General features: G+C 57.2%; 1 protein-coding gene across 4 annotated transcripts in view; it reads right to left on the minus strand.

The window, feature by feature from the left end:
- UNC93A (unc-93 homolog A) overlaps positions 1-23,861 on the minus strand; it is a 47,322-nt gene that overhangs the window by 10,228 nt on the left and 13,233 nt on the right. For 3 of the 4 annotated variants that reach the window (XM_072966211.1, XM_072966210.1, XM_031679881.2), the window contains exons 2-8: positions 20,389-20,518; positions 14,936-15,117; positions 13,759-13,988; positions 12,112-12,237; positions 9,875-10,089; positions 8,863-8,998; positions 7,626-7,757 (exon numbers count right to left, since the gene is read on the minus strand). In XM_072966211.1, coding sequence (XP_072822312.1) covers positions 7,626-7,757; positions 8,863-8,998; positions 9,875-10,089; positions 12,112-12,237; positions 13,759-13,988; positions 14,936-15,117; positions 20,389-20,475 — 1,108 coding nt within the window. In that variant the 5' untranslated portion in view covers positions 20,476-20,518. The remainder of the gene's footprint in view (positions 1-7,625; positions 7,758-8,862; positions 8,999-9,874; positions 10,090-12,111; positions 12,238-13,758; positions 13,989-14,935; positions 15,118-20,388; positions 20,519-23,861) is intronic. The other variant, XM_072966212.1, reaches the window with a different exon arrangement.

Consider the following 23,861-nt stretch of genomic DNA (forward strand, 5'->3'; position numbering starts at 1 on the left):
CTTAGAGTCAGCTTGGATACTGCGTGACCGAGAGGACACTGGGGGGTGGTGACTTGTGAATTGAGCAGGGCACCCATGTCCTGCAGGTCATGCCCCACAGGGACCTACCATAGCCTCTCGCAGGATACCTAGTGACACGAGGGGACGGTGGGGCCATGCCAGCGGGGAGAGTCCTCCCTTCCTCTCCTCCCCTCCTGTTATAACTCGGAGCCCGCCGCGGGGAGGCAGGCCGGGTAAGCTAGGACCTGGGACCGCAGACAGCAGGGCAGGGCTGAGGCATGGCCTCGACCTGTGAGTCAGAGAACAAGCGAAGCAAAGTGGCAGGTGTGCGCCTCTTGCACGGGCGGGGGGAGCGGACAGCCCCTGCTCCTCGAGCCCCTGCAGGGCCAGGCGGGGTCTGCGCCGGGAGCCTGTGCCCCAGGGCCGCTGTCGCCGCGCAGTCGTGGTGTGCTCGGAGCGGTCCTGCCGACGGGGGGGCAGCGGTGGGAGGCGGACCCACAAGGGGACTTCCAGCACCTTCCTTTCTCAGCTTTCTCCCTGTTTCTTTACCTTTGCCTCCTTCCTTCTCCCCAGCCCCCCCCCCCCAATGAGGCGGGGAGGTGAGAGGGTTTAGGGAGGAGAGGACCTGCCAGCATCGAGGAGGTCTGAGGCCAGGAGCGAGGTCTCCTGCAGCTCTGCCTGGAACGTCGACCCCAGAAGCTGCTCCTTGGCGTCTGGTTTCTCAGCCTTTACCTGCGTGGGAGCCACGCAGATACGCAGTACCAGGTAAGATACACATTTCCAGCGACGCGTGTGGGGAACTAGAGGCTGCTCGGAACACTTGGGAGAAGGTGCTCTTCTCGTGTGCAGTCTGCAAAGCGCCTCCCACATGAACCTTAACAAATCTAAACAGAACCTTAACAGAATCTAAAAGCCACATCCAGGGACTTGGCTCCTGAGACTACTGAAAGGTCTCTTGTCTGTCTTCGGAGGGTGACCTTAAACTGGACCCGGAGACAGGATGCTGGGGAAGGAAATCCGAGTGGAGACGCTACGGCCGCAAGGGGAGGCTTCAGTCCCGGTCTGTGGCAGAAACGGCCACCTGCAGCCTGGCAGGTTGCGGTCCTGTCACATGCACCCACTTTCCTGAAAATCCAGCAACACGGGCGACTCTAAGTTAAGCTACCACTTCTGGTCTGCAGGGTGATGTCTTCAGGAGATTTCAAGATTCGGTTTAGGTCGCGACGATCGTAAATCCCCGAGCCGCAGGAGGCTGGGACTCGCTCCCCACTTGCTTCTGCTTGCGTTCTGGCTCAGGTCCGGTCCCACCTCTGGAGCAGTTACGGGCTCTTAAACTTCCTGAGTTGTTTTTTCCATGAATGTAAACGTTCTGGGCCCCCGAAGCCTGAAATATCAAGCGAAGAACTTGACGTTCTCTGAGTCTGATTCTGAAATTTGACCCCCGGTGGGGGTCCACCAGCAGGGAAGAGAGGCCCAGAGTGGCTGCGAGCTCACCTCCTGCGTTCAGCACAGCTGGGCAGCTTGGGAGGCAGGGGAGCCCTCGGGAGGGGAGGACCTGGAACCCAGGAGTCGGCGGGAGCCAGCTGTGCCTCTGGCTGAACAGCAGAGACTGAGGAAGACGTGGGGCGGCAGACAGGAGGCAAGGGCCCCTTCCCCTCCCTCCCTCCCCTATGGGTGTCTCTGTCCAGGAGGAGCCGGACCAGAGCCCACAGAAGGAGCAAGCCAGCGGAGGCTGCCGTCAGCAGCCGGCACTGCCTTTTAAGAAAGCGCAGAGTCTGGGGAGAGCCACCTGTGCCCCTCTGGGAGCGCGGCCCAGCCGGAGTGGGGGAGGGCCCGTGGTAACCAAGCATCCGGCTTCGGGGAAATGACTTATGATCTGTTTTCCATTTTAATCCAAACGTAAAGAAAGCAACACATTCATTGCGTCCGATTCTAAGAATTAAGGACATGGTGGGCAGAGGGTAAAGACATTAAAGAGAAAACAAAAGTAGGTCGAAAACAGCAGTTCAGCACTTTTGAAGCTGCGTGGACAGTAGGGCCGAACCACTGAGAGGGGAACCTGGGCTTCCCACGTCCAAGAAGGAAGCTGCGGAGCAGCAGAGGGGGCTGGGGGCTGGGGGCAGCTGGAATGAGCCCGCGGTGCTGGAGCAGCCTGGCCCACCCCTGGTTTACAGAGGGAGTGCAGATACAGACGTGGATGCCCCTGTGTGTGTGCACAGGGGCCAGTGTGCACGGGTACCCCCTCACTGTGCAATGGCTGTGCCTGGAAGCAGGGTCATCTCAGCAGCCGTGGGCACACCCAGAACTCAAATCACGCTTTCTAATACCGTTCTCTGATAAAATGCACCCAGGCTCCTTGGAGAAATGGCTAATCTAGGGCTGGCACGGGAGAGTTACCAGATGAGCCTAGGATATTTCGTAGTGCTAGGAAATAAGGAAGTATTAAAAAAAAAAAAGATGGAACATGTCAAAAGGACACAGGCGCCAGTGTGAAAGATCCCAATGGCCAAAGCTGGAACAATTCAAGCAACAAAATAAATAATGTTGCACTGGATTGTGACCCAAGGAATATAACAAACACATGAGCCCACGTTGATACAGACAAATGGTTGAGTAAAGACCTACATGTTATGTAAATACACACTCGTCTTCCAGGAGGTGGGGATTAATTGCTCCCCCTTGATTGTGGAATTGCTCCTAGCTCCCAAAGAAATGGCCGTGGAAAGGCGAGTAGCCCGCTGCCTTGGAGAAGCCTGCCAGATCCTGGGCTGGCCAGCGATCGAGGTTCACAGCACCAGTGACCCGTACTGTGCTGCCACGTGCCCCTGACTGGTGTGCTGAGAAAAGACTTCACTTCGGGATCTTCCTCCCCAAAACCAAGAACACCAGCCTAATCACGAGGAAACGTCACACGAGCCCACGCTCACGGGCGGCCTGCAGAACACCCGACCCGCGCTCCCCACAGGTGCCAAGGGCACCAGCAGCAGGGGAGGAGGAGGATCCGGCACCGACCAGATGAGGAGATGTGACGCCGACGTGGAACGTGGCACCCGTGGGGGGTCCTGAGCCCACAGAGGACAGGGGGTGAAGCTGGAGGTCCTGGAGCACACAGAGGGCGGGGGGAGCTGGAGAAATCCGAATCGAGTCTCAGGTTTCCTTAGGTCGTGTCCCAGTGTCGAGTTCTTGGTTTTGACAAACATATCATCGTTTTATAAGATATTCAAATTAAGCCTGACCTGGCGAAGGAACCGGGGGGAAATGATGGATGCTGACCCCTGTCCTCCGATGACCACATGGGGACATGTCTGGTTTGGTTGGAAGAGACAGGCATGCAGGAGGAGCCAGGGTTTTGAGTTCATCAACCCCAAAACAGCCCCTTTGGAGGCTGACAGGGCAGAAGGCTATTTTTAGACCAGACATTCCAACCTCAGATGCAGGCATTGGCCTGTACGGGTTTCTGTGGCAACGGCCCCCATCTTCCACGCACTATCAGGGCAGATAGACAGACAGCCTAGCAGGAGGGCTCCCGAGGCTGGAGGGACGCCTGGAGCCCAGCGGGAGCTCGGAGCAGTGAGCTGCATGACTCTGGCCCGGGGGGAGGCGCTTGGATGGTCCCGCCACTGATGTGCTTCCACACTGGAGAACTGTCACCATCAGTGTTTAAACTGAGAAGTGGTGACTGAAAAGGAGGAACTGAACTGTATCGTCTCATCAATTAGGGAAGCACGCGGTTCACGTATCTTCTTAAAAGAGAGACACGTTCAGGGAGGACAGGTTTGGGGATCCAACTAGGTTGGGGATCCAACTGAAAAAGCAAAAACGAGAGGGAGCTGATCTTACAAGGTGGCAAAAGCTACACAACGTTTCCAGTTTTAGCAGCACAGAGACGGTGCGGATGCCGGGGGTCGGGAGCTCCGAGGCAGCCAGCCTGCCCGGAACCCCGTTTATTAAAACAGCGCCCCTGGCCAAGGCGGCTGCGGGCGCAGACTCCAAAAGGAGTTCTCAAATCATACGTGAAAGGACAGCTTTCCTCAACAACTGATTTTTTTCAAGGAAAAATGTACAAAATGACAGAAAGAATTCATCTTAAATTAGCACTCCTCGCTCAAGGCAGTCTTTATCCAAATTATTCACTGGCCCTCACGGAACTCTGCCCAGTTTTGACCAAGGCTCTGCCTGACAGTGTCTGCTGCCCGAGGATGGACAGAGACTGAAAGCAGTGACTCCCGGGTCTGCAGGGGAAAGAAAACCAGACATTTTTGCTGTGAGCATTTGAGACCCCTGGAGAATTACTGCATGGAGCGTTGGGTGGCCATGCCCCCAGGCCCTTACCTGGCTTCTATTTAATGTATAAATACTTATTACAATTCAGCTCGTATATCAGAAAGCAAGGCGGCACTTGCATTTGGAGAGCTCAGTAAGACACGGGGGCCTTTCACGCCCCCCGGGGCGCTGGAGGCAGGCCTCTCCTGGTGCTCCCAGGGCGAGCTGTCTGGGATTCCTGCAGGTGGCGTGGCCTGTCACCGCTTACTAATCTGGACCGTGCTTTCGGTTTCTCTCTCTGTGATTCAGTGTTTCTGCTGCTGAGCAATCCCGCAGGCCCAGCCTGTGACTAGTATGTCACTGCTTCCACGCAGCGACCTCTGTCCACACGCCAGATTAGGACACTGAGCCAAACACACCTTTGTCACCTGGTTCTGAACTTCGCCAAAGCCTCCTGCAGGACGGGGGCCATAGGAAAGCTTGGGAAACCCACCTCCTGACCGACAACATGATGTTTTTCTGCTGTTCTGCAAGCCGGGCAGTCCTGGAATACTGAGTCCACGGGGGCTGGGGACAGAGGCCGGCTCTCCCGTCCTGGAAGCGCTGGCTCGCGGCCGCTTAGTGGATTGACCTGGCCCAGTTTCTAGTCCCAGGTGTTTCCTAGATGAAGACCGAATGGGGGGTGGTGTTCCTGAGGGAAGAGGCCCCTTCGGAGCCGGGTCCACCTCTGGGGCCGGGGCGCATCTCACCGTTCTGCAGGGTGCCAGACGCATAGGCAGCTCAAGCCCTGGGCCTCCGACACCCACCGTGTGCCGGGGCCGTAGGTGGTCTGTGGGAAACTCAGGGCTAAGGTCCCCGTCCTCGGCCCTCAGCCCTGTGGTTTTCAGCCACCACACAAAACGCGGGCTCTCTGCCCCATACTGCCACGTGTGGTCCCCCACCTCTGCTTCCCTCTTCTCTCTTGGGGCCTCCCCTAACCCTCTCCGGTACAGCAGCTTGTCCCCTGGCAGGAAACGCAACCAAGCCACCACCAAAGGGCGCTCGACACTGGGGATGTGGTGTCCACACCAGGCCTCCACGCTCCGTGCCCGGGGGCCTCCCTGGGCCTCAGACCCGTGTGTCCCCCGGGGCTGCGACTACTCCCTCCCCCACACGTCCCACCCCTGCTCCCCTGCACGCCGTGGGCGACCCCTACCCGGCGCGACGGCGGGCCTCGGGGCTCGGGAAGAGCTCCCGCCCCATGGCTGCTCCCTCCACGCCTCGCCTGGACTCTGTGCCTCCACCCTGAAGCCAGGCTCCGGGCTCCAGACTCTCAGGCTCCCCGGCCGGGTTCTCAGCCCTGATGCCGCCGCCCTCCCCACCCAGTGTCCCTCTCACCATCCTCATGTCCCTCCCATCCACAGTCTGACCTCTGCTGTTTCATTGCACATCACGCACTCTGGAAAGCACTCGGGTGCCCACCCCTCCCTGGGCCCCCAGCTCCGTCCCCGAGGATGGCAGACCCGCGCCGCACACGCTCCCTGCCCTCAGCTGGCCCACTGTGCTGGCCAGGCCCCTCGCCCGCAGCAGCTCTGCCCGCCTCGCTCCTCCTGGCTCTCTTTGCTTGGGAGGCTGCCTAACAGCAGGGCTGGACGACTGGGCCCAGAGCCCAGGCCCTGCACTGTGCGTGGTGCTGCGGGCAGTGTGGGGGGTGGCCTGGGCCACGTGGGCGAGGGGGCCCCTCGCAGGACCTGGAGCCCGGCCGTGATCAGGGCTGCCTGCTGGTGCCCCCACTGGCTGTACTCCCTGAGGAAGCCACATCTGCCAGGTGTGAACTTCGCTCCTTCCCCGTGGAGACAGTGTCTCCCACCTTCTTCGCCTGGACTGCCTTCCCTTGGCTTCCAAAGAAAGTGCCCACTCCCAGCCGGCGGCGCCCTCTCGGCCCTTCTGGCCCTGCGCCCCCGAAGCGCCATTCAGCTCGCCCTCCTCATCCGACCGTTTTTGGATCCTTCCTCCCCTCCTCTCCTACGACCCCTCACTTGGAGCCTAAGGACAAGCCCTGGGGTAAACATCCCCTTTCAGAGCTGTGCCCCATCCGGCGTCCCTCCTCCATCCCGTTCCAAGTCCGAGGCAAGACCCTCCGTGGATGCCTCTGGCCCTGCTGTCTGATGCCCCCCCGGGACCAGGATGCCCGGCCCCCGCTGGGGACGCTGGGCACGGGCACTGCGGGGGGCCTGCTGCTGGCCAGTAGCTTCCCCCACGCAGACTCTGCCGCAGGCCCTCTTCCCACCCCTCTGTCTGCCCTGACCGTCTGTCTGCCTGCCTTTCCCCGAGTTATGACAGCATCTCACCCTGCCCCCTTGGCGTGGGTCCTTTCTGTTGCTTCCACCCACGCTGAGTGAAACCGGGCCCTTCCCCAGGCACGTTGGCCCCACATTGGGCCAGCAGCCCCCGCCCCCAGCACGCCCCCAGCCTGTCCTCAGCTGCAGGGCCAGGGAGCTTGTGTCACTCAGACGCACTTGTGGAAACCCCACGGTGACAGTGTCGGGGGGTGGCCTCTGGGGGCGATGAGGACCTGGGGGGCCCTCCTGGGTGAGGTTAGTGCCCTTATAAAGGACCCCAGAGTCCCTCACCCCCGCCTTCACGGGAGAACCCAGCAAGACGATGGTGTCTGTGAAGCAGGAGGCAGAACCCTCCAGACACCGAATCTTGGACGTTCAGTCCCAGAACTGGGAGCAGCACACGTCTGCTGTTTACACACCCCCCAGTCTGTGGGGTCCTATTACGGCATCCCAAACAGACGGAGCCCCCGCGCCCGGCCCCCCAGCCTCCTCTGGGCCCCCCTCTGCCTGGAGGACAGCCAGCCGGGAGACGCGGCGTGGCCTCCAGGATGGCGCCTGCGTGACCCCTGCTGCCCCACACGCGGCTCTCGCAGGGAACGACACCCACCCCAGCCCTGGGGTCACTGCCGGGACATGCCATGGTCACCTGGGAGCCCCTCTGCGCCAGAAGTGACACATGCATCTCCCCATCATCACCAAGATCGCTGGGGGGCCCTCGTCCTCAGACGCCCAGGGACAAGCACACGGTGCGGGTGGGGGCATCATCTACTCAGCGAAGCTCCTCCCGTGGGAAGGGCCGGGGAGCCGTCACTCTTAGAAAGGAAGCTGTGCTCTCCGGGGCTTTCTCTCTGGCATCACAGGCCAGAGGAGACGCTTAGAATCCCCGGTGTGGGGCAGGAGCCCTCCCGCCTGTCTGGCCTCCGTTCCGCCTCCTGAGCGCCACTGAGGACGTCTGTCTCCCCGGGACCCCAAGCCGGCGGGCCGTACGTGTTCCCCCATGGCTGGCCCCAGAGTGGGAACGGCCCCGGGCCGGGCGCTCACCATTGTTCTGTGTCTGCCAGACGGCGTCGGCCACGCCCCAGAGGCCGGAAAGTACGAAGAACACAGCCAGCTGACTGGGGTGCGGTCTCCACAGCAGGAGGGCGAGGATGCAGGAGAGGTGGGTAGCGGCACCTGCGAGCAGGCAGACGGAGGGACGTGAGCTCCCCTGAGGTGCTCGGTGCAGAAGGACACGTCTTCTTGACCCCTGGCTTTCTGGCTTAAGTCACGTTTCCTTAAAATACTCCTGGGGGGGTTGACACAGCGCGTGCAGGGCCAGGGCAGGGGAGCGGGTTCAGACAGAGGGGGGAGAGAAGGGCGACTCCTTTAGGGATGAGTCTGGGACCCCTGCTTCCCACCGAGCTGGGGGCGTGGGCAAGGGGCAGGGTCGTCCAAACAGGACGTGGCAGCGCCTGCTGGTCCCTCCTGACTTCATCCTAACGGGTCCTAAGTCTTGGCCCCATGCCTCTGTGGACACTGAGGTGTCTCTCAAATGGAGTAGCAGAGCAGCTTACAGAGAAGGAGCAGGCTCTGCAGAGCCGGGGATGCGGGTGCACCCTGGGTTCCCCAGGCTGTGTGACCTCGGGCAGGTAACCACACTTCTCTGTTCCTCAACATACACGACTCCTTGGCTCCAGGCGGGCACTGACCAGTGATTACTGTGTCCCACCCTCTTCCTGCGTCACCACAGACCCTTTGGACCTTGGGGGGACCGCCGGGCAACCGTTTTGTTAACACCCCTATTTCTCATTATTCACATTGTCTCTGACGCTCCTTCCTTCCCTTCTCAAGAGAGATGATAAAAAAAAATCATAAAATAGATAAACAACAAGTGTATCCTGTGGAGCCAGGGAGCCATACTCAATATCTTGCAGTGACCTATGGTGAAACAGACTATGAGAACAGATGTACGTGTGTTCCCACGTGGCTGAAGCTCTGTGCCGTGCACCAGGAATGGACACGACACTGCAAACTGCCTACACTTCAACAAAAACATATTTTAGAAACAGAGAGATGGAGGGTGACGCGTGTTTCGAAGGTCACCCTCATCCTCCACGAGAACACAGGCCTCCTTCTGGAAGCTTCCCTGACTCCCGCCTCACGCCACAGCCCCGTGGCTGGCCGGGCCTCCCTTTCTGCGCCTCCACCAAGCCCCCTACTCGCCCCAACCCTGGCCACACCACACGGTGGAGCCAGGCCAGCCTGGGACCCCCTGCAGCACGCGCCCACGGTCACCTACCCAGTGCGAAGAGGGCTGTTCTGCCCGTGTGCGCGGCGAGCTTCCCGTACAGAAGGGAGCAGAGCGCGTTGACGGCCGCAAAGCAGATCATCACGTAGCCGACATACTGGATGCCCAGGGCGCAGGTGGCGTAGGACTGCGGGAAGCACAGACAGGTCACCTGCGCTGGCCGTGGCCCTGCTCGGGGGCCGCGCTCTGGAGCTGCAGTGTGGGGGTTCACTCTGACCAGGGCGTGCCGTGTCTGCTACAGCGCTCTCTTCCATGTGACCCCTGACCTGCTAAACTGGCCTGGAAGCTTTGTTCAGGGTCCCCGTGTGAACAGAGCTGGTGCTTGAGTAAGAACTAATGAAGAATGGTTTGCACAGACACCCGGTACTTACTGTTCATACAGGGGAGAACTTGCACTATTCTTGTCAGGGTGGAGGTTCCCCATTCTGTCTGTAAGACAGCTGAGGGTGGCCGTGAGTTCAGAGCCTGCCACCCAGTGCAGGTCACTCTCGGTGTCCAGGGTTGGGGCACTGCTCCAGATCTCCCCCCAAAGAGGCGCCCCCTTTAGGCACAAAGTGGGGCAGGCGGGCTTCCAGGCACAGAGGGCATCTGAGGGGGCAGGGCCACCATGCCGAGACCCACATCCATTTTCAGGTGGAGACGCGTAATTTAAAACCTCGAGTGATCAGGAATTTCAGTGGATTCGTGGATTTCGTGGTTTTCCCTATTTTTCACTCTAAAATAAACCTCAGGTGAGATGCAGGTACGCATCACAAAGTAAATGCTCACGTGCGTCCCGAGGAGCTTGGGTCCTTTCCCTGAAGACACAGCTCGGGTGAGAGGGGCTCCCCTGAGCACATCCCAGCCCAGGGGAGCTGGACGCAGCCAGGCAGCTGGCGTCTTAACCACAGAGGCAGCTCCGCCAGGCGGGGAAGGACCCAGCGCATCACCCGCAGCCCCGCCCGCCCTCCGCCCGGCCGGGCGGCCTGAGCGCGGCACGGTCAGCATCCCCTTCACCCCCTACCCTCGTGTAGTCGCCGGCCAGGAAGGCTTGCTCGAACCCGCTGTACAGCGGCAGCAGGACCAGGAGACGCAGCCGCTTGTCCCGAAAGAGCTTGAACGTCGACAGCAGAGCGGACCACGTGCGCGGTGCTCTCTCCTTCCCCTCCCGTGTCCGCTGAGCGCCTTTCACGGGCTCGAGCAGCACGGCCGTCAGCAGGACGGCCAGGACACCGCTCCCTGGAAGGGCGTGAGGGGAAAGGCTGCCATTACAGGAGCGGGCGCCGCACACGCACGGATCCCTCCTCCTCTGGGGACGGAGGGTCGGTTTCAAATCCGATCCCAGGGGACACGAGGCAGGCCGAGCCTGACCAGAGCCCTGCCCTCCCGTGGGGACTCGGATCCCACACACACGTGTGTTTCTGTGACAAACCTGTGACCCCATGTAACCCGCCACAGCAGGTCCCGGGAAACACAGGCCCCCGGGAGAGACCCCAGCGGTCCTCAGAGCCCTTCACACCCACTGGTTCTCTTGTCGGAACCTCAGAGTAGCTCCCGCCAACAGCCAGTCTCCGGCCTCAGGGTCCCGAGTCCCGGAGGTCACGTCTGCTGCTTCTCCTGTTTATCCCCCAAATGTCCCTAAACGTCCTGCACTGGAAACTGGCTGCGTGTGTCCAGGCATCTCCCAGCTGCAGCGCGATCGTGCATGTGGAGGAAGAAAAAGAGGCTCTTCATACTGAGACGGGAAAACGCCTCCAGACAAACGACTGAAGGGAAAACCAGGTGCGGGGCTGGCTGTCCGCTGCACTGCTGTTTGTTCTTTTCAGTTTAAACTCTATCTTTCATAACTGAGGTACAGTCAGTCACACTGTGTCGACTTCTGGTGCACGGCACAGTGTCCCAGTCAAGCATGTACACACGTATGTTCATTTTCATATTCTTTTTCATTAAAGGTTATTATAAGAAACTGAGTATAGTTCCTGAGCTCTACAGAAGAAATTTGTCTTTCATCTATTTTTATATATAGTAGTTAATATTTGTAAATCTCAAACTCTCAAATTTATCCCTTCCCACCTCTTTTACCCCGGGAACCATAAGATTGTTTCCTATGTCTGCAAGTCTGTTCCTGTTTTGTAGAGGAGTTCATAGTGTCTCCTTTTTCCTTTTTCTAGATTCCACGTATGAGTGATAGCATATATTTTTCTTTCTCCTTCTGGCTTACCCATTTCTTTTTGATAAGGAGGAACATAAAGACATATTCGTTTAAAGCAGAAAAAAAGTTATGGCTATGGGGCTCGGGAGGAGGGGTGCGGGAGGTTAAACTGGGCGTCCGGGACTAGCAGATATTTGGAATAAGTACTATTCCAAAGGCAGCCCTCCAAGCAGCGGTACACCTGTGGCTGCAGGAGGGAAGTCGTTTAGAAAACTATTCACAGAAATACTTGCCATTAAACTGAGCTTCTCACGGCAAGATGCGCTGTGAGGGCTCACTCCCCCGGGCAGCCGTCTTCCCACAGCCCCCCGGGCTTGTGCGCTTTCAGCCGAGCTGGGACCAGCCGGGGGGCCTGGAGCCTCACCGGTGCCGGAGCGGGTGCAGGAGAGACCCACGCCCAGCGCCCGCCTTTCAGCAGAAACGGTTCAATAGACCCCTCAGGAAAAGGCGATAACGCACAGGGGTCTGGGACTTCCAGGGTCACCCGGGCACAGCTGGGTCCCAAGCAGCCAGTCCACCAAAGCGATGGGCTGCCACGGTGCTGTCCGACGAGGTGGCGCTGAGCACTCGGAATGTGGCTGCTGGGACTTAGGAACAGAATTTTCATCTTTGTAATGTAATTTTTGATGAGTTTTTTGGGGAGAGACAGATAATTAGGTTTATTTATTTATTTATTTATTTATTTAATGGCGGACTGGTGATTGAACCTGGGACCTCGTGCATGCTAATCACATGCTCAGCCACTGAGCTGTACCCTCCATCCCCCAAGGAAGAGTATTTTTAATTTAATTAACATTTAAGGAAGCACATGGCATGGTCACCCGCCTGGACTGTGCAGGTGTGAAGCGGCTCCCTCCTGCAGGAGAGCATCACACAGCAGGGTCGGCTGTGTCGGATTCCCTGTGGAAAAGGTCTGCTTACACCCACAGGAAGAGGCTTTGCGGGGCTTTTGCAGACGAAGAGACATGATTCATGCTGGGGGAGGTGGTCTTTGCAGCCCAGGGGGCCTTAGACTTGCCTGCCCGGATCCCGCCGCGCCGAGCACCTACCCGTGTAAATGCCCAGCAGGGTGTAGATCAGCTCCTGGGACGGGTGACTGGTGCTGTTGGAGGATGCCGTGGCCATCAAGCAGTCACTGGCCCCGCAGGACAGGAGCTGCTCCTCTGGAACGGCCCCTGTGACGTCGGAAGCAGAGAGCTGGGATGAGAACACAGGCGGTTTGACGGGAGACGGGACCTGAGCAAAGGGGCGCCCCACGAGAAAGGCACGTGGACATGCAGAGAGCCAGACATCGCCACAGGTCAGCATGACGAGGCACGCGTTCACTTCACCAAGGGTCTGAAAATACTTGCCCCCGGGCACGTGTCCGTACACTTGACCTGAAGGCACTTTGGACAACGTGCGGTAAATGTTGGTTCCTTGTTTATGTTACTTTCCTGACATAATTGAAAAATTTCCACATTTCAAAATTAATAAGAACTAGAGGACACTAGATGAATGTCGGGCCCGCTGGCTTCTCTTTCAGATTCACCTGTAACCAGCTCCATGACCTTGGGCAGGTTATCTCATACCTTCTCTGAATGTTAGTTTTCTTATCTGTGAGAAGAATAAAATTTGAAACATCAGCGACTCTCAGACTCACATCAGAATCTCTGGAGAGAGAAGGATGTCGTGGAAGAAAGAATATTCAGTGAATATTATGTTCCCATCACAAAGGTTCCATCACATAAGATGCCACAAAATCCCTTGGCTGGGGAGATACGCAGTGCGTAGCGAAGGCAGCGTGGAGAGCAGAGGCGCAGAAAGGCCGAGAAGCCTCGTGACGCGCAGTGTGCCTCCCAGCCCTCAGCTCTGTCTTTCAGATAAGCCTGCATGTCTTTCAGATAAGCCTGGCCCCTCCGTTGCGCACCGGTCCTCTTGGAGGGGCTGGGCTTTGAGCCCAGTTTCTGCGGGGCTCTTGCTGACAGTGACGCCAGCAAGGAGGGGCAGTGGGTATCCATCGACCCTGTGGTCCCCTCTTTGGGTGCCTTTAGCAAGTGACGACATCACATGAGAAAACAGGAAGAAGGATTTTCACTACAGAGTTTCCCAAAGGCAGGGCTTTGGCGGGGACAGCGGGCTGAGGTCCGCGAGGCCAGGCCAGGGCAGTAATCATGGCTGCACTTAGAGCCAGAACCTCTTCCTGTTAATACGTGTTCCCTGTAAGGAATGAAGAGGTTCCTCCGTCTGCCCCTGGTTTAAATCCTCAGACATCAAAGTGCAGGCAGAGAAGAGACACCCACGTTACACCCTGTCTGAGGCCAGGGAGAGCGGAGTTAAGACGTCGGCCACCAGATGCTCAAATCAGGTAAGAGGTGAGGGGTCCTTCATGTGCCCCTGGAAACACTGGTGAATGGACCGATTCAGTGGGAAAACAGATGGTCTAGGACAGTGAGGATGCCATGCTCCAAGTTCCACAGAGGTGGCCCTCACTTCCCCAGGGCACCCCAGGCCCCCCCGCCCAGGGGACGCCAGCATCAGAACTGCTGGGGGCACCTGCGGGCCAGACGGGCCCTCAGACCCGCCCAGGCTGCCCGGGGAGCAGGAAGCCAGTAACGCTGAGGCACAGGCGGGCCGAGAACCAGGGCCCGGGCCTCACGAGACCACCCGCTCAGGTCCAGGGGCCCTCAGGGGTGGCCACTGAGCCTTCCTGTTACCGTGAGTGGGCGTCTGTCCAAACACCAGAGACGAGATCAGGTTGCCCCACACTCCGGACGACTGGAATATGAGGAAGAAGATGCCGAAATACTGGTTCACCACGTCTTTGCCGGCTTTTCCCGCCTTCTCCGCGTGTGCGTTTCCCATGATGGTGAGGTAGGTGCCTTGAGCGGACCACAGCGGGGCGGCTCCAAGTCCCAGCAGGACGGAGGTGGGGACCAGTGTGTACCTGGGGGATGAAGGGCAGATGGGGGGTGCTCGGCCCCCTCGGTCTGGAGAGAAGGGGCTCCTCCCGGCCCATGAGGTCGAACTGTGCTGTGGACTGGGCAGATTGACGGGGTCACCCTTAGACTCAGCTGAATGAGAAATCGGCACCTTTCCTGGTTCTGGCTCGTTTGTAAAAGTGGACGTGGGTGCCAGTGCAGTGCCTTTGTATTTGGGTGCAACTACAGTGAGCTGGAGTTAGAAGTGAGGCCGGGCCGGTGCTGGGTATTTCTAACGGCATTACGTTAAGAACATTTAGTATGCATGTGTGTGTGTGTACACATGCATGTGTGCATGTGTGTGCATGCATGTGCATGCGTGTGTGTACACGTGCATGTGTGTGCATGCATGTGCATGCGTGTGTGTGTGTGTGCTGGCCTGCCGCCCCCACCATGGGGACTCTGTAGGAAGTAATCTATGGTCCCAAGAAAAAGGAGCATAAGAAGCCGCTGTATCAGCGTGTCCTGCGGGCAGTGGGGTGTCCGTCAAGCAGACACTTGCCAGCTGGGCTCCTGGGAAAAGGGGTGTGGCCCACGCCCTCAGAGCTTGGCCCCCCAGGGTCCCTTTCAACTGGGGAGCGGGCAGGGCTCAGGCCTGGCCGGGGCACCGGCTCCAGCCGTGCCGTGTCCTCTCTGTGACGGGGTGAGGGTATGGGGTTTGGTCCACTGGTCACATCCTGCTAAGTCTCCCTGAAACTCCCCCCCAGCGTCCTAGTCAGAGTCTCCCCTGGTTGCTGGGGCCACGACAGTGCCTGGGGGGCAGGAGGGAAGCTGAGGGCAGGGTTGAGAATCGGAGTTGATGGGCCCAGCAGAGGGAACGGAGACATCTCATCTTAAAGCAGGAGAGGTGGAGGGGCCGGAGCGGCTCAATCCAAGCCGCACGTGGACCCGAGGTGGTGAGTGGCGGGTGTACCAGCTGGCGTAGAAGTTGCCCAGGGAGAAGGCCACGTAGCAGCACATGGAGGTGACGATGGTCCACTTGCAGCCCAGCTTCTGAATGAGGACCGGCGGCAGGAACATGGACGAGAGCAGCATCCCGCAGTAGAGCGTGCTGAGCGCGGCCACCCCCAGGCCCGCCTCGCTGTACAGACTGCTCTGCGGGGACAAAACCGCCCTGGTCAGCGGTCCAGTGTCACCTCCAGGTCCCCGAGGCCACCAGCCACAGGCCTCATGGGCTGGCGTCCTGGGCTGGAGGCCTCTTCTCCAGCTGGCAGTGGGCAGGGGCGGAGATGCGGTGAATTCTGCACAGGGTGGGGCCGCTCTCCTGGATGGGGAGGGGTGCGCAGGGCTGGGCAGGGAGCCCCACCTGCTGCCCGGCACCTGCCTCCATCCGTGGGATGGCGAGGCAGCCACAGTGTCTCCAGGCTCCTCGGGTGGCGGGGGGGACTCAGGCTGAGCCCGAGGCACAGCAAGAAGCTCCTGCTCAACACAGTAAGCAGACACTCCCGTTTTTCATATTTTTGTCATTTTTCGCTGGAGCGCCTGGCATAGCCTGGTATGAAGCGACTGAGAGGCCAGGCAGGTTCCCAGAGCCAGGCTGGCAAAGGCACTCGGGGGCGGGGGTGGGGGGGGACACGACATGGACGGACTTTTACCTTTTGCTGTGAAAGAAAAACCAGCATAACCGGTTTTTCCTCTTACTTCACTTGTAAGAGGAAAGAAGGGGCAGGGGGAGAGGGAGGCAAGGGGGGGGAGGGGAAAGGGGAGGGGGAGGGGAGGGGGAAGGGGGAGGAGGAGAGGGAGGAGGGAGACGAGTGTTCCTCTTGGCAGCGGGCTCCCTTCACAAGGGCCCTGCTGCGTGTCCCACTCCCCACGCTCTGTCCCCTTCCCCTCAGTGCCCGGCCCTGTGGTCACTCACGGCGGGAGGACCTGCTGAGCTCCAGGTAACCGGCCAGACACCAGAGGAGGAAAACGCCCAGGAGAGGGCGTCTTCCCCGGCAGAAGCCGGAGCCCTAAGCTGAGCTCACCCCCATCGTCCAAGTGCCGACTCTGTGCAGACACCGGAATAAGAGCTTGGACGGCTCTCCCCGCCGCGGCTGAGGCAGGCGCTGTGCCCCCGCGGGGAAGGCGCCCCTGCAGAGCGCAGACGCCGCTGAGGAGTCCAGATGACCCCGAGCCAGGGCTGGGTCTGCACCATCACCGTCCTTCCTACCTGGGCCCCTAACCAAAGGCCCCACACGTGCGGCCGGGGGCAAGTCCCTGAGGCCCTTCTGAGGGAGAAATAATACAACGGCCGCGCTGGAGCTAACAGATCCTTGGCTTTATGCTTACTGCCTGCTTTTAGAATGATCAGCAACCCTGCCCGACCGGATGCTGCTCCCAGCCCCAGGCCCGTTGTTACAGCTGAAGTTGTCGATTCTACTGTTCGATTTGACCTTCCTCTGATCATTAAAATTTACAGTCATGCTTGGCATCTGAGTCATTTCGCAGGAAGGGAGTCACAGGCGATAAGCTCAGGAGAATGACCAGCCACCCCCGACCCCGTGGCGCTGGCGCTGCCGGATGAGTCTGACCAGATAAAGAAGGTCGCGGGCTGACGACCTCCCAGACCACCAGGTCCCATGATACCAGACACACTCGTCCAGATCGAGGGGGAAGTTTCATCAGAGACCCCTGCTGATCACGACCACCCTTCATGTTCCAACCAACCTCTTCATCTATAGAAGCATGAAGCCCCACCCCCAAGACGGGCTCACAGGTTTGAAGGCACCAGCCCGCTGTGAGGCCCCTTTGCCTGGCAAAGTAAGAAATCTGCCTCTTCTTCTAAGCTCCAAGACCTTGTCTCTGGTTATTCGGCTCCTCAGGGACGGGGCTGATCTTTCGGCAACACCCCCTTCCCATCACTCGCGTCTCCTGGAGACTCCAAACCTCACAAGCTGAGTTCTCCCCTCAGGGCTTTCTCTCCCTTTCCTGGGTACATCCGCGCAAACGCTGCCCTTGCTTCCAGTGCAGGGCCAGGGTCTCCAACCCACCCCACCCCCTGACCGAGTATCATTGTCCGCAGAGGTCTCTGCTTCGAGCTTGGCTTGGAATCTGTCCCTGGATCAGCCACTGCTTTCTCTGAATTTACCCCAATGCCTTTGCCCCAAACAGGTGCTTAAAGATGTTTGTTGAGTAGCTGAACACGAAAGCAAGAATCTCTTGTCCCATGAAAGTTTCAACATCTGGTTGGAAGACAGAGGTTTGCATGCTAATGAGAAGCCTGCTTTCAAGTCGAGGTTATCTGGAAATTTCTGCCCCAGTTCCAGTTGCCAGGGTGGGGGAGGGAGAGAACCGGCTGGGGGAGCCTTTTGTTTCCTTATTCTGATGTGTTAAATTCTCCGCCCCGGGGAGCGCGCCTCTTTGTGTGCTAACGAGAAGCAGGCGTTCTGGGCCCTGGAATTTCTCTTCCGTCCTCAGCACTGCTGCCAACCGGCAAGGTGCGTCTGTGTGTTACTTACAGCAGAGCTCCACTGCACACCACCCGACAGGAAGGCAGATCTCACTATCCAAGCGGGAACCAAATTTCAAAAGCGAGTGTCTCTCTTTACGTGAACGACCCTGTTCCAGCACCTGTGTCTGCACGTGTCAGAAGAGCCGCCCTGTGGAACACACGCGCGAGGATGAGCGCACGTGAGGGACCCATTTCACAAACAGTGCAAGTGGTCGCTCAACGCCAGCACTGACCAGTGCAGACCCTGTGTGCAGTCTAGGGACACAAAACGGAAAACAGCCACCGTCGGGGAGCGGATGATGGACAGAGTGGCCAGGTGTCAGCGACCCCAGCCAACAGGCCACTGCAGTGGGACTGAGTCCCGCAGGGAGGAGGCCCAGGGCCCGAGCTTCTGGGAGGGTGCAGGGGCCAGCCCAGCAGCGTCAGGAAGAGTTTCTGGAAGGAAAGAAGGTGATGTGGAAACTGCAGGATGGGAAGGAGGCCACGGAAAGGTCAGAGGCGTGGGTGAGGGGGGACGTTCAGGGGACGTGTTACAGAGGCCGCGTCCTGAGAAGAGAGACCCTGCGAAACATTTAACTCGGGGGTCAGAGCCATTAGCTCCTCTGGGGAGGTGAGGCCGGACAGCCGGCCAAACTAGACCAGGAGGAGCCCTGGACTCCATACTGGGCAATGGGATCGGATCTTTAAGCCCATGGAGAGCCCGGAAAGGGAGGACGTTAACACGCATCAACGACTTCATTCACCAGACAGCCAAGCACAGTGGCTGGGTGCCGAGTGCCGTCCAAGGCAGGGGATGCGGTCATGGAGGGAAGGGTGGGGTTGGGCATCGTGGGACCCACAGCCATTGTGGGAGGCGTGCCACAGCCCTGGGCATGCACACAGGGGGCCTCACCCAGACGTGGGCTCCGGGGCAGAGCCAAGGGGGAGGAGGAAGCATGACGTGCATGCTGAGGCATGACTGACACATAGGTGGCCGCAGCAGGACATGGTGAGAACAGCAGCCACCGCAGCGGGAAGTGGTGCTGATGCGAGTCTGGGTCCCAGGGCAGGTGCACGACCCGACCCAGACCCGGGCTGGGGCTCTGGGGATGCTCGTGAGCATCTTTGCCTTCTCGCTGGGGCCTGAGAATGAAGCCAACCATCCTCAGAGAGCAGAAGGCAGTGATGGAGACAAGCAGGTGTCCCCAGCAGCCCCGGGGTTCAGTCATCCCTGAGGTCACTCTGTCCCTGTCATGACACTGCTTTTTCTGAAGCCGGTCCTGAGATGGAGACCATTCTCCCAGCTGAAACATGTTCACATGTTCTGGATCAGAGGACAAGAAACATGGCCAGATTAGGGCTGGGAGGGAGGGAGGGAGTGGGTGAGTGGGGTTGCTCCCGTCAGGGCTGGAGGTCTGGTCTCTAACGTCTCCAGTCTTCTGAGGAAGGAGGGACCACACCAGTGACAGTGGGCGCCCGGCCCAGGGGGACTGGCCTGAGAGGACGTGGGGGCCAAGCTGGGATGCTGCCCCCACGCAGGCGCCGTTCCCAGTGTTTCCTGGGTGAGGTGCCTGCTTTCGTCTGTGGCCTCAGCATCCTGTGGTCACAGCCTGAGAGCAGGGACCCCTGGCAGCTTCTGAAGTCCTCCCTCCTCTGGCCTCCAAGTCCAGAGGCCACTGCGCCGTCATTCAGCTGAGCAGCCGTCAGTTTACAGCTGACTGCTCGTCCCAGCCCCCACCACAGTCACGCCCGAGCCCGGGAGCCCGCGCAGCTGCCCTGCCTGCGGCTTCCCTCTGTGGGGCCAGCAGAGGAAGTGGTGCTAACATGTCCACACTCCCGCGAAGCTCTCCATCCAGACAGCATGCGCTACGTTCAACATGAGCTCAACTCAACAGAACAAAGCAGGTGTTTCATGCACAAGAGCATTTGACAACACCCCAAAGTTCAGGAGGCGGCGACGTCTACACAAGTCAGGGCCACGCCGGCAGGAAAGGGGACCACGCTTCCCCTCTGCCTTGATTTTGGAGTCACCCCTGGCTGTGCCTTCTCTGTGAGCTTGATCAGAAACCAGACCGAGTAGAGTTCACGAGGAAAATACATACTTAGAATTCGAGGCTGAACTTGAGCTCCCTCGCCCACCTGCAAGTCCGAAGAGTTTGGGCTAACAACGCGGACAGAAAATGTGGACCCCTCCTTCCTTCTCCTGCACAGGCTTTTCCGGTTCAATACTGTGCACACAGTAGGCGCCTACTTCATGTCCCTGACTGACAAACTTGCAGGACCACACCAACCTGTCAGCAGAAGGTTTAAAAATGCCTCACTGTGGGGAAGCCCCCGGGCCACACAGCACAGAGCTGGGTGAAGGCATCGGCGCACAAGGACCCCCTGCCCCAGGGGCTCCTGCGGGTCTGAGCCACAGAGATCAGACTCCAAACAGAGCCACCTGGGGAGGAGCCTGCAACTCCACTCTGGGCACACGTGACCACAGTCACAGCCTTCAGGGACACCCGGGGAGGAGCGAAAGCCAGAGTCAGACTGTACAGAGGCCACTTCATCCAAATTCACAGCTGTGCTTAAAGCGGGCTGGGGATCTGCGTGGCCTGGTGGCCTCTGATGAATTCACAGCACTGCTTCTGACCACAGGTCCACAGGGGTTCGTCCTGTGTCCCCCTTACCCAACAAAGCAAAGCAAGGCACTCTCATCAAGGCACCAGCCCGAGACTCGGCCTCCTCATCCAAAGGCGAGTGCTCACAGCTGTGCGGTCCTACCGAACCCAGAGCGGGAGCCACATGGCGTGGGATGGCAGCTCAAACCACTGTTTGTCTTAGAGGACTTTTGGAAGGTGACTTGGGTAACCAGAAACCCCACGTTCCTCGTGGCCTGTGAACACAGGCATTCCTGAAGGCCCAGAGACGTCGGGAAGGAAGGGTCACACCGATGGCACACCGCTTACCTGCAGATTCTGCAGACCTCCGTAGGCAGTAAAGAGAAGCAGAAACCCGAGGGAGACCACGAGGACGTTCCTCAGGCTTCTGTCCATTGTGCTGATTGGACGTCTCAAGCATCAACAGATTTGTCGTCCCCTAAAAGAAACCGATGGGGCGCTGGAAAAGCCGTCTGTACCAGAAGGCGCGCGCTCTCTCTGAGCTGGGGTGTATCAGTCAGGAAGGCTGTTGCTGAGCGTTACAGAACGTGACTGCCACTGACACCACGAAGCACCTCGGTGCTGTTACTCATTCACCTGCTCGGCAGCCACAGTAATCACTTTCTGGTCGGGCGAAAAATTAAGACTCTTATCAGCTTGTATGTCTTGGAACTTTTTCCCTATTTATTTCCAACAGATATGACCCTCACAGGAACGCGATGATTTTCATATTACATACATTGTATGATATAAGTATGCATATTATATTATTAATTACACATTACATAGTGGTACCTGTGTATATCATTATGTGTATATATGTAAGGGTACCTTCCACATTAAGAGAAATTGTCAATGGTGCACAATGCAGAGTGTACTTCAGTCTTAAAGAACAAAGTATAAATGTCAGCTTCAAGGTACACAGGTCAACTTATGAAAAAGACTTAATATGATTGTAAGATCCAAGGGCCAAAGTATTAGCATCTCAAAGACTATCTGATTTCACAACACTGCGACAATTTTTTTTAAAGCTTATATAACACATTACAATTTGCAGAGCACTTTTCCATGCTGTCTGTAACAGGACTGGGACAATTATCATTAGAACTTGGACCCATTGCCAGACAAGAAACAGTTCCAGAAGACTTCAGAGGTTTTGGGTTTTAGGTTTGGAGCAGTGCTGTCCAAGAGAACTTTCGGCACCACTAGCCGCTGGTCACAGGTGGCCGTTGGGCACTTGAAACATGGCAGTGCAACTGAGGAACTGAATGCATGATTGCATTTAATTTTATTTAATTAAAATTTAAATCTAAATAGCTACATGTGGCCAGTGGCTATCGTGTTGGACGGGGCCAGTTTAAACCCCTTACCCTGCATCTCACAGCTAATCAGCAAGCAAAATCATTTGTCTATCCAGGTGTGAATTCAATTGTTTTTATTCAATTGTTCAGTTTAATTCAGTTGTTAGTGAAAGTTGACGCTTGAAGATTGCTTCCAAAATTCTGTGGTATTATTTTTACCTAGTTTGGATCAGTCAGGCAAACCGTACAGGGCAGGTAAATGTTAGATGCGGTGGAGACGGTGTTCAGGGAACCAAGCCATATCATTTGAATAGCGTGAGAAAGTTCTTGCCCTTGCAGCTTATATTATTCCTATGAAAAATGACAGTTTGGGGAAAGTGCCAGTTTTAGGTATAGACTAGGGATGGACTGTCACGATTATGGGGACACGTGAGCAGCATGGGCTGGGAAAAGGGGTGATGACCACGGAGACAAAGGAGAGCTGGAGGTCTAACCCTAATCCCGTGACTTCCGAGCTGGACAGTCACAGCTGGATCATGTGACTCTCCAAACCTCGGTTTCCTCCTGAAATAGGAGGCTTGCAAAAGTTCAAGAAGCTAGGAATTGGAAAAGCCTTTGGCACCGGCCCTGACATACAGAAATCACCAGTGAATGTTAACTGGCTAGGATGACATTTTAACTTTCAGCAAAGACGTCAGGTGGGGCAGCGTTTACAGAAACGTAACACCAGGCACAACGTGGGCTTCTGACACCCGTCTTGTTACCAAGTATCTGACCTCCTTTCTGTGTTTCAGCAACGCTCTCCCTTCCTTCCATTCTGACCTGTCTACCCGCGAATGACTCATATCTTGATGTCAGAAGGCCTTCCTGAGGTTTTCTCGTGCCATTCGCTGTTCAGTGATCACAACGGTCTGGATTTTCTGACCGGCTCCCGCGAGGCGCTCCCAGGAGCTGCTGGTCCGGCCTTTCAACAGGCCCCCGGGGAGCCTGCGTCTGCGCAAGGAACGCTGGAGGTCGGTTTCCGGTCCTCGCCGGCCGCTCCCTCCCCGTCCCTCTCACTGCCCTCGCCCTATCAGGAATTAATCACAGAAACAGTTGCTTTAAGCATGCTTGCTTTACCAGCCTCCCTCCCGTTTGTTCCCTTTCATCTATCTCAAGAGGACTTTTTTTGTTTTAATGATCAGGTACTTTACGATTGACGCCACCTCTACCAGGACAAAACGTTTCTTTTTTTCCCTCCAGTTTTATGGAGAAGTAGCCGACATACATTGCTGTATGGGCTTGAGGCATACCCCGTGGTGGGCTGATTCACATCTATTGTGAAATGGTGCCCACAGTAGTCCCGCTAACTGCCGCCTTCTCACACAGATACAATAAGAAGAAAAGGAAAGAGAAAAGCTGTTTCCTTGTGACCAGGGCGCTCAGGACTCGCCGCCTCAGTAGCCTTCCTACATGTTACGCAGCCGTGCTGACTCGGGTTACATCGCTCATTCTTCCTGACCTCATAAGTGGGAGTTTGTACATTTGACCACCTTCCTCCAGTCCCCTGTCCCTCCACCCCTCTGCCTTTGGTAACCACAAATCTGATCTCTTTTTTCTATAAGTTTGTGCTTTAATTTTTTTAACAGATTCCACATATAGGTGAGATCATACAGTATTTCTCTTTTTCTGTTTAACTTAACCTCACTTAGTCTAATGCACTCGAGGTCCATCCCATGTTGTCGCAAAGGGTAGAATTCCCTTTTTTTGGCTGAATAATATTCTGTTGTGTATATATACCACAATTTCTTTATTCACTCCTCTGCCGATGAACACTTGGCTGTTGTAAATAACGCTGCTATGAACATGAGGGTGCAGAGATCTTTTTGAGTTTGTGTTTCTGTTCCCTTTGGACATATTCTTGAAGAAGTGGAATTGCTGGTCCAAATGGTAGCTCTATCTTTAACGTTTTGAGAAGCCCCCTTGTTGTCCTCCACAGAGGCTGCACCGATTTACGCTCCCACTGACAGTGCGCAGGGTTCCCTTCTGGCCGCGTTCTCGCCAGCGTTTGCTGCCCCCTGGCTTCCTGATGACGGCCCTCCTAGCAGGTTGGGAGGTGGCATTTCACTGTGGTTTCCACTTGCGTTTCCTTGACAACCGGCGGCGCTGACCATCTTGTCATCCACCTGCTCCCTTTCATATACCTTCTCTGGAGAAATGCTCAAGCCTTTTGCCCATTTTTAATTTTTCTCTTTTGTTATTGAGCTGGGTGAGTTCTCTGTATGTTTTGGGCGTTAGCCTCTTAGCAGACGCATCATATGTAGGTATGCTGTTCCCGCTCTGCAGGCTGTCTTGTCGCTTTGCTGACGGGTTCTCTGCTGTGCAGGAGCGCTTCAGTTTAATGCAGTTGCAGTGGTTTATCTTTCATTTTGTTGCTTGTGCTTGAGGTGCTGTATCCAAAACATCATTGCCAAGACCCACGTCAGGGAGAGTTTCCCCATG

The sequence above is a fragment of the Vicugna pacos genome, chromosome 8 (genome assembly GCF_048564905.1).
Source record: "Vicugna pacos chromosome 8, VicPac4, whole genome shotgun sequence".
Taxonomy (NCBI): Eukaryota; Metazoa; Chordata; class Mammalia; order Artiodactyla; family Camelidae; genus Vicugna; species Vicugna pacos.